This window comes from Pteropus vampyrus, unplaced genomic scaffold (assembly GCF_000151845.1).
Source record: "Pteropus vampyrus isolate Shadow unplaced genomic scaffold, Pvam_2.0 Scaffold33, whole genome shotgun sequence".
Classification (NCBI taxonomy): domain Eukaryota; kingdom Metazoa; phylum Chordata; class Mammalia; order Chiroptera; family Pteropodidae; genus Pteropus; species Pteropus vampyrus.
This window is the reverse complement of record NW_011888814.1, coordinates 7,532,966-7,543,045: the sequence shown is the minus strand read 5'-3', so window position 1 is coordinate 7,543,045 and position 10,080 is coordinate 7,532,966. Positions and strand designations below refer to the sequence as shown.

Below are 10,080 nucleotides of genomic sequence, written 5' to 3'. Positions count from 1 at the left end.
CTGTCTTTTCAATTAGACTGTAAACTCCCTGAGAGGTGGTACAATCACATCTGGTTTTGCTTATATCTAACTTGAAATCATATCTGACACAGAGTGCCTGATCTATTTACAGAGATCAGAAAATATTATTGAACTGAGTTAATGAGTGAATCACTTTCTCTTTAGTCCTCATTATGCCACTTCTGAGTGTACTTCTACTTCTGCCCATTTGTTCATTCATTCAAAAATGTTCATTGAGTGCTACTCTGTGCCAGACTCATGAAATGATGACTGGTTTAATCAACTACAATTATGAAGTCAGTTGTTTAACCTACAAAAAATTCTGAACAGGCCTGCAAGAATATAGGAATTCATCTCCTTATAATGTGGCTTTGTATATGGCAGCAGCTTAAGGCTTCATAGACTCTCTCTTAAGAATTTTCAATATATCATTCTTGGTCACATTAGTCAACTAAATCACATAACTTAATTCTTAAAGTTTCTCCTAGCTCCTAACCGAATCCTACTACCAAACTTCTATAGAGGTCAACTGTAAGTTTAATTTTGTAGCAAACAAAACTATTGTGGTATGTAAGAACTAGCCCTACCAACCAAATAGGTTTCAAATGCTGTACTAGACTGTGATACTTGATAACTGCAAAAAGTTAACTAATTAATTTTCATACATGATTTTTGATTATTCAAGTAATTGTATTCTTTTAATGAATCATGTTTTATGCAAATTCATTTATCTATATAAATTTTAGCAATGAACATTCTTATATATTATGTATATCTGTACTAACTTCAAAAGTATATGCAGTAATATATTTTTGGTAGACAGATGGTTTCTCAAATTATGTAAATTGAGTCCTTCTAAGTTGATAACCATGATTTTTCAGCTGAACATTTAATAGAAGAAATTTTTTTGTTGTTATTTTGGCATTTTTAATCAGGGAGTAAATTAATGAAGGCATATGCAAGAAAACAAGACTTCATGTAATCTGTAGGGAGATAGCAGTTGTACTAGACTGTAAACTTCATGTTTGTTTGTTCATCATTATATCTCCCATCCCAACCCTTAGCACTGTTACTGGTGTAAAGTAGGTGCTCAATAAATATCTGTTACATGCATTAATCAAAATATTCTAATTCCATAGTTGGTATTTATAAAGGATAAATTAATGATGCCTGATCCTCATATTGCCATAAAAAGGTCAAATTGTTGGTTTGTATCTTAGTTTATGAAAGAAACCAGTGAGTTGCTTCCATTCAGGCCAGAACTTCCATCTTCCAGTAATTTGCCAAAATGACCAACACAAAGGGAAAGAGGAGAGGCACCCGCTATGTGTTCTCTAGGCCTTTTAGAAAACATGGAGCTGTTCCTTTGGCCAAATACATGCAAATCTACAGGAAATCAAGGAACATAAAGGGAATGGGCACTGTTAAAAAAGGAAAGCCCCACCAATGTCACCATGACAAAACTGGAAGAGTCTACAGTGTCACCCAGCATGCAATTGGCATTGTTGTAAACAAACAAGTTAAGGGCAAGATTCTTGCCAAGAGCATTATTGCACGTATTGAGCATATTAAGCATTCGAAGAGCCAAGACAGCTTCCTGAAACGTGTGAAGGAAACTGATCAGAAAATGAAGGAAGCCAAAGAGAAAGGTACCTGGGTTCAACTGAAGCGTCAGCCTGCTCCACCCAGAGAAGCTCACTGTGTGAGAGCCAGCAGAAAGGAGTCTGAGCTGCGGGAAGCCATTGCCTATGAATTCATGGCACGATAAGTGTAAAAAATTAAAGACTCCTGTACTGTTAAAAAGAAAAAAAAAGAAAGAAACTAGTGAGTAAAATTCTGACTTTGAATTAGGAGGGGCAAGTAAAGTCTGATTTCTTGTTGCATGGTTCATGTGAGAAAAGTTTGTTCTGAGTTACTGTGTTTCAAACTATATGAGTTCAGAGGCATAAACTTTTGGTTCAATTACCAGTCATTTTTGCATGATGTCAGGACTGGAAATAACTTCAAAGCTATCTTTAAAATTCAAATTCCATCTAAAGTTTGAATACCCTTTATAATATTTCTTCCAAGAATCCAAACAAAGAGGGAGCTTACCACCTCCTGAGCCGTCCACTCCATTTTAGGACAGTTTGATTAGAAAATTCTTTATTACATTGAAATTGGTCTTCCTGTGCTTCTCACACCCCGCAAAGATGGATATATAGAACACATACACTTCCTCTCCTATCTGACACCCTCATGTATATTTGAGGTCTTCCCTGGCTAGGCGAAATTTCCCCATTTTGTACAAGCACTCCATGTATGAGACATGATTCCAAATCTCTTCTTTCTTGGTCAGTCTCCCAGAGAAGGTGCCTCTCTTTGTTTCTATGTCTTTTAAAGTGTAATGTCTAGACAGACCAAGTATTTTAGGTGGTTTATGTGCAACAACTATGCTCCTACACAATACTGTATTTGTAAATGGCCAGGAGTATCCCAGACATGTTTTCCTGGGAGTGTAGTAACAATTCTTATAAATCTGCAACAACTTTTTTGTCTCTCTTGTATCAGAGCTAGAGCATTTTAGATTGGGGAAAGCGATTCTTTCCTAGGTCATATAGCAATGGGAGAGAATATGTACTTACTACTTTCATCTCCCTGCTGAGGGAACATACGAAAGCTAATATAAAGCTATTTAAAGTGTCTGGTTCAGAGTAATGATTCAACAAATACTTAGTTAACTTTTCCTCTTGCCACCTCTTTATATTTTTTCTTGGATTCCTCTCCCCCCCTTCTTTTTAACACAAGGATGATGTAAGGAAGAACAGGTACACTATAAAATATTTCTGTAGGCTCTTTTTTTAATTCCAAGAAGACATGAATTCTTTGTTTTCTTTAAGTAAAATCCTAAGGGATAGTTAGATGAGATACAAATGACTCAGAAGTTTTCCAAATAAAATATACCACTTAAATTGAATGATCTTTAGACATTCATTTTATTAATCTAGTTAACTTGTGCATCGTTTTACTCTTCATTCATCTGGCTGGGTTGCAATTTAAAAATGAGGGGTTTCAATTAGATCCTCTCTCACCTTATTGTATATAGTTCTCAGTTTCATAAGTGATTAAGAAAAGAGAACTACCACTGATGGGGGAATTTTAAAATATCCTATAGCAATTGTTCCTTAAAAATTTTTTTCTGAGAAATGTAAAGCAACTTTGTTTTCATAAATGGAACTGCTATTCTTGACAGTGTTTGGCATACTGTCTCTTTTAGCCATAAGATGATTAGAAACACAGTGAACTTTGACTCACACTTTATAAAGCCATTTATTTTAGAAAAGAGAGTGATACCAGATTTAGATATCTCCCCCAAAATTACTATGAAGAAATTGTCATACAATGGCACTGAAAACAGTGATACTAACTGTAGCTAATGATTGCAGTTTTACTTGTGTTAATTTTGTCACAAATAAAGCTGTTTCAGTGTTTCCTGCCACATGGACAAAGGAATATAAAGTAATACAAGAAGTAGCATGAAGGGACATTGAAGAGAGAGAGAGGTAGTATAGAGAATGGTTGTGTATTTCTCAAGTCTAGTTTAGCCTTTCACCCGCTGTATACGTAGGAACTTGAACTTGATACATATATAAACACATTAATTTATTAATTTATTCAATATTCCATTTATTTAACATTTACTGAGTTTCTTTTATGTGTTAGGCCAAGTACTAAATGTTAGTACTAAATGTGGAATTATGAAAATTTTTAAACCAGGGTCCCTCTCCTGGGTGAGGTTACAGTTTAGTGAACGAAAAAAATTTTCAAAATGTTTTAAGAAGTGCTATATAAAAGAGTTAGTGAAATGCTATGAGAGCCTAGTCAATTGAGCAACAGATTCTGCCCTAGGAAATTAGGAATTACTGCAAGAGGAAGTGATAATTAAACTTAATGTTTTTAAGTATTCACATCATTCTAGGTGAAAAATTTCTAAATTCTTCCCAGTTTAGAAGTTTTGTTTCTCTTGAAGTTTTGTCAAGAAAAATATCAGAGAACTAAAAACCAACTGACCTCTTGATTAGTATTACAATAGTGATCTTTAAAACTTCATTCTCATTACTTTCTTTAGATTTAGAATTTCAGTGTTTAGAGGTGGAACAAAAGACCTGAAAGCCAGATATTTTAATGAATACCAATGGTTGAATTTCCAGTGGGTAATAATTCTTTGTAGATTACTTTTAGCTTGTAAGCTCATCAGTATATAAAATCGAGACTAATCGATTTTATATACATCACTGAATTTGAAAATAATATCTTAGAAGAAGAAATGATTTTATCAAAAGAACCAGGAATATGATTTTATGTTTTATAGGTTGAGAAGGATCTTTTTTTATTTCTCCTCCTGGTTCTTACTATTTGCCTAGAAATTGTTTCTAGTAACAGAAAGGGAAAAGAGAACCAAACATACTGACCCTATTAGCATGATGTGTTTCTTTAGAGTGTACACTGTATCATGGAAGCAGCTTAAAACTAACTTTATTTTGATATATATGTCTTATTTGGAAAGTGGGGACAACATAAATTACTGAAATTTTGTTGAGGCTATAGAAGGTGGTCATCGAGAAAATCATGTGTACTAATTCTATACAATAGTGGTTTCTTTAATTGTCCTTGTATGGTTCTTTACTTTGAAAATAAGCATTCAATTAGGCCAAGGGTCTAACTAAACCAAACCACTAAAATTGATTTTCCCCACTAAACTTTTCCTCAAGTTTACTGCAAAGAATCAGTGTTGTCAATATTTCTTCTTTAGCCCAATTAAAATGAAAATTCTTTCACTTAAGCCCATCCAATAACTTTTAATGTTGCCTATTATGTGCCAGATAGTGTGCTAGATGGTGGCAGAACAAAGAGAAATGATTTATGGTCTGTTTCTTGATGAATTTAGACTAATGAGAGAGTCAGACATTTAATCAGAATGATGTACTACAGGAGCAGGAAGATAGAGCAATTATTTGTCTGTAGGAACTAGTTTCACAGAAGTGAATCTGAAGTGGATCTTGAAGGATTAGTAAGAGTTTTTCAGGTGGAAGGGAGGAATATTTCCAGGCATGAGGAGTAGCATGTGCAAGGGCACAGAGCTTCAAACAGTTCAATATCATTTCTAATTTTATGCCGGATATGGTTCAGAGGCATTAAAACGTAGGTCAGCTACTATAAAAAATGTTTTTATTGTGAAATATTGTACACATTCATAAAGTGCATAAAACAACTATCAGCATATTGAATTATAAAGCAAATTGTGAAGCAAATAAATATGTAATAATAATTGAGGTCAAGATCTACATAATGGCCAGTAACCCCAAAATTGGCACCTCCAATCCAGTATACTTCTCAACCCTCTCCTTTTCTCAAAGGTAACCTCTATTCTATTATTTTAATAGTTGCTTTAACAAATAGATAAACCCACATAACCAACAACTCTATCATCACTCTCTAAAATTCCCTTGCATCCCCCACTCCCTCCACACCCAGTTTAATTACTATTTGTTTTGTTGATTTCTATGAAGGGTAAGAAATGTAATGTGTCTGGAGCATGAAGTTGTGAAGCTGTCAGAGGAACAGGTCTCATAATAAGTGTTTATTATCATCATACCCCGTACTGTTTTCCAGGTCCTGCTGGATGCTTTATTTATTAACTGACTTCTCACAACTCTGAAAGTAGTGTACAACTGAGGAAACTGAGGCACAAGAGAGTTTCTCGCTTGCTTAAAGACACAAAACTCATGAGTGATGAAGATAGGACTGACACGCAGATTTTTGGGACTCCAAAGCACATACTCTTTTCATTAATGCTTCTTGTTAAGATTTGACTTTTTCATGTAGAAAATTGAAAGTCAGCAGGGATTTTAAATTGGGGAGTAATATCAGATTTGTTTGGACTATAATTCTGTTAATAGTGTGGAATAATGGAGCGAGGGAGAGATTGGTGGTAGGGAGACCATGGAAGTAGTTATTGCAAGAGATGAGGTTTTGGACTAGAAGATTGATGGTGCATGTGGAGAGAGGAAGCTGTATTTCCTAGACCTTTCTGAGGTATAACCAATTATTTATGGTGATAGGTTAGGTGGGGATAAATGAGAGGAGAAACCTCGTACACAGGTAACTTACATTACTTTGCATCTTGGCATATGCTCCTCTCTGTGACTCCAGGGTTCTAGCTGAATAGCCGGAAGGGATAGCAACACTGTTGATTAAATTTTGGGAGAGGAAGAACAGGTTGGGTGAGAAAATAAGTCCAGTTTTGGTCCTGCTAATTATGAGATGCCTGGGGCAATTCAGATGATCTGTCTCATGGGTATCTAGAAATAGAGCTTAGGGGCTCTAGGGACAGGTCTGAGCTTGAGATAAAATTGTAGGAATAATCAGAATATATGTAACTTGAAGCACAGGGCCTGGATTCAGATATACTTATATTTAAATCTTAGCTAAGTATCTGTTTCTCTATTTGTAAAATGGGATAATATCTAACCTAGAATCTTTGTAAAGATTCAGTAAAAAAACAAGAAAGCATTTAGCACATTGAGTTCAATAAGTGACAAATTCATCATTAGCTAGATTATAATACAAATTAACTTAGAAATAAATTCAATTATTATAAAAAGCATTTTTAAATGGAATTCACTTAAATGCCATCTGAAATGCATTTGAATGGAAGATATGTAAAGTATGGTTGGTGCCCACATGGCAGCATGGTGCAAGCATTAAGTGTGCCTTTAGCACCGGGAATGGAAGATAGAAGTCCATGTATGGAGTTTACTAATAGGCAACTTATCTCCAGGTTAGCAACCCAGCTGCAACTACTCCCTACTCTTCCAAAAATAAGCATTTTTTCATCATGTTGCTTGCCAAATATTAGGTGTTACGTTCTATATAGTTGATAATAGATGAATGGTTTAAATCAATTTTCCATGACCTTTTCTAAACTCTCAGCCTTTATTTTGGTATATAATTTGATTTGGTATATAATTATGAATTTAATTGTGTCATAAAATGCCATGTTGTAATCAAAGATAGCAAAGTCTGGACCAGAGTATATAGATCCTATAGGAACGATAATTGCTTCTACTTGATGTTAGGTTTTTATGCTGTGTTTTAGTGGGATCTGTTTAGACAGATGGGAATATTTTAAAGAAAGCAACAAAATGAGAAGAAAAAGAAGTCTATGGATAAAAGTTAAGGAATCACAAGTGTTAAGAATCACACGAGGCCAATTTGTCACTTTAAAGAATAGGTTTGATTAGCATTTCCTTGTTTTGCTGTTCTTAAAAGCATCATTAAGCATTAACAATATCAGTAGCTTTAATTAGTTAGTATTATTCTTGAAATATATAACAAACTGTATGCAAAGATCATCACAATAATTCCTCCCATTCTTATACGTACATTCCTTTGAAATGTCACTTTGCTGCTTCTCCCATCAGGACGTGGGAATCTATCTCCCCAATTCTTGAATCTGTGCTGGCATTTGACTTACATTGACTAATAAAACATGGTAGAAGTGATGTCATTTATGTAACTTCTACTACAAGAAGTCTTGCAGCTTCCATTTTGTGCCAACTTGGCATGCTGCCACCATACAGAGAAGCCCAGGCTAATCTTGAGGATGTAGGGTTATAAGGGGATGGGGGCGTTCCAGCCGATAGTCAACACCAACTGTCAGTCATGAGTGAACCCAAACTGCCAGATGACTGTAGCAGCTACATGCATGATCCCAGACAAGGCCAGTCCAAATCATTGATCTATAGAATTGAGAGCATATAAAATGGCTTTAAGGCACTAATTCTAGGGTGCTTTCTTATGCAGCAATAATGTATGTGTATGTGTCCTGCCTTGAAGATGAGAGAATAATTTTAGAATGTCAGAGAGTCTTAGGTTCATCATTAGAAGTCAAACTTCCAGACAATCAGGATCGAAGAAGTTTCTTAAAGCTGTAATGATGTGTCATCTAGGTTGCTGCAGTGAACAATGAAAGGGAAGACAGATGATTATTTTCGGAAAGTTCATGTCCAGTGTTTTCAGAGATATAGGGATATTCTAGATTGGGGGTCCCCAACTCCTGGGCCATGGACTAGTACCAGTCTGTGGCCTGTTAAGAACTGGGCCATAAGCAAGAGGTGAGTAGCAGGTGAGTGAGGAAAGCTTCATCTGTATTTGCAGCTGCTCCCCAGCGCTAGCATCACTGCCTCAGCTCCATCTCAGATTATCCAAGTCTCATAGAATTTAATGAGATCATTAGATTTGGCACAGGTCCCTGGTGCCAAAAAAGTTGGGGACCGCTTTTCTAGAGCCCTGTGAAATTCCAATTAAATTCGTGTGATTTTAGCAACTCCATTTACACTTCATGAACTGTTACATAGCATTTTAATATCTTTCACATACAATGTGATTGAAAACAGCTATGATGTAGTGTAGGCAACACAGTATAGTATAATGGCTAAGGTCATGAGTTCCAGAGCCATACTGCTTGGGTTTAAATGCTGGCTCAGTTGTGTATCAGCTGTAACCTTGATGAGTTATCTAACTTATCTTTGCCTCAGTTCTCTCACCTGTAGAATAAGGTAACAAATCCTTATTGGATTGTTGCTAGAAATAAATGAATTAATATTTAAGGTTAAAACATATTACTCAATATATATCAGACACAAGTACGTTCTGTTATTGTGTGACCGTCGGCAAATCAAACTCTCTAGGTTTCAGCTTTCTCATCTATAAAGTAAGGTTCACTGGATAATTTCCATGGTTTCTTTTCATTTTTAACATTCTGTGGTTCAGTGTTCTATATGTTTTACCCATATTTCAATCTTGCACATTTCAATTTTGTCTCTAATTCTAACTTTTCAAAGATTGTCTAAAACTTATTCAAATGGTAAGCAATTTTGAGGACCTGCTACTCAGGATCACTTTGAAAGTATAAATAACACTGCATTTACTCAGGAAACTAAACATTTTTACTCACATCTGGTCAACAAACGTAACTCTCACATATCTGAAGCAATGCCTTTTCAGGTTGATTGAAACAAAATTGTACAGTTTTTAATCCGCAATAAATATGCTTATTAAAAGTAGGAACGGATCCTCCAAAAATGAAAATATTTCACCTCAAATTTTACCAAAGATATCATGTTAAATAGAAATCACCTATATACTCTAAAGGTACCAGATTAAACATTTTTTTTTATTAAGCATATTGCATACAATTAAATGTTATACAAAATGTGATTTTTATAGGCTACATAACATCTTCACATGAATGTATCATAATTTATTTTACATTGATTCATAAATTGTGATATTTCATTATAGTTTGATATTGTGTGATGCTTCTTGACAATGGGACAGAAAAAAACAGATCAAACATACTAGTTAAATGACTGGTTAGTGTGTAAAATTTACAGTATGTGGAATTCCTTTTAAAAAGTTCCTTTTTCTATCCTTTTCCTGTCACCCCCATAATCAAGCTGCTAATTTCCCCCAAGACCTATGCAAATGCTCCAATCAATATTTCCACAATAACAAATCTGTCAATTACTGGACCTACTACAAACTTTACTTTGGATTTTGAAAATGAGTTTTAGTCACTCGTTTACTCTTCCAAAACGCACAGCGAGCCTAACTAAGCTTTGCTTTTTCAGGACCCACAAAACTGGTCTTAGACAACTGCGAAGGCTTTCAGTGGTTCTTGTGGCGGAGGATAAACAAAGCGAATGGGCTTTTTCTCCCTTGAAATTTCCTGGCACATATCTACTTCTTGAAGATTTCCGTTCTAGGAGTTGGGCAGAAGGTGGAGGAAGTGGCTCTCCTGCCTCCAAGAAGCAGCACACGGGTTTGCTGAATTTGACAGACGACAGCGATCTTCGATCTTCGGGGATTTTCCAAGCAGGGTGCAGGTGTCGGAGAGGAGGGAACGTGAGTACTGCCCACGTGACCCAACTTCACTTTCAGGTTCAAAGCGCAGCGCTGCTGGAATCAATACCTATCTTCTACCATTAGATTGTTTTCAGCCCAGGGACCTGATAAAAACCCCTAAGTTCTGAGAGG

The 10,080-nt window shown here is 35.5% G+C and overlaps 1 protein-coding gene across 1 annotated transcript; it reads left to right on the top strand.

Moving 5' to 3' along the window:
• Window positions 1–1,247: 1,247 nt before the first annotated feature.
• LOC105290232 (60S ribosomal protein L21-like) lies at window positions 1,248–1,768 on the top strand. The gene has a single exon (XM_011357258.2). The coding sequence runs from the start codon at window positions 1,289–1,291 to the stop codon at window positions 1,766–1,768; it is 480 nt and encodes a 159-aa protein (XP_011355560.1). The 5' UTR covers window positions 1,248–1,288.
• Window positions 1,769–10,080: the final 8,312 nt, after the last annotated feature.

Excerpts from the sequence above, each read along its gene's own strand:
- LOC105290232 (XM_011357258.2), top strand. The coding sequence starts at position 1,289 with ATGACCAACACAAAGGGAAAGAGGAGAGGCACCCGCTATGTGTTCTCT.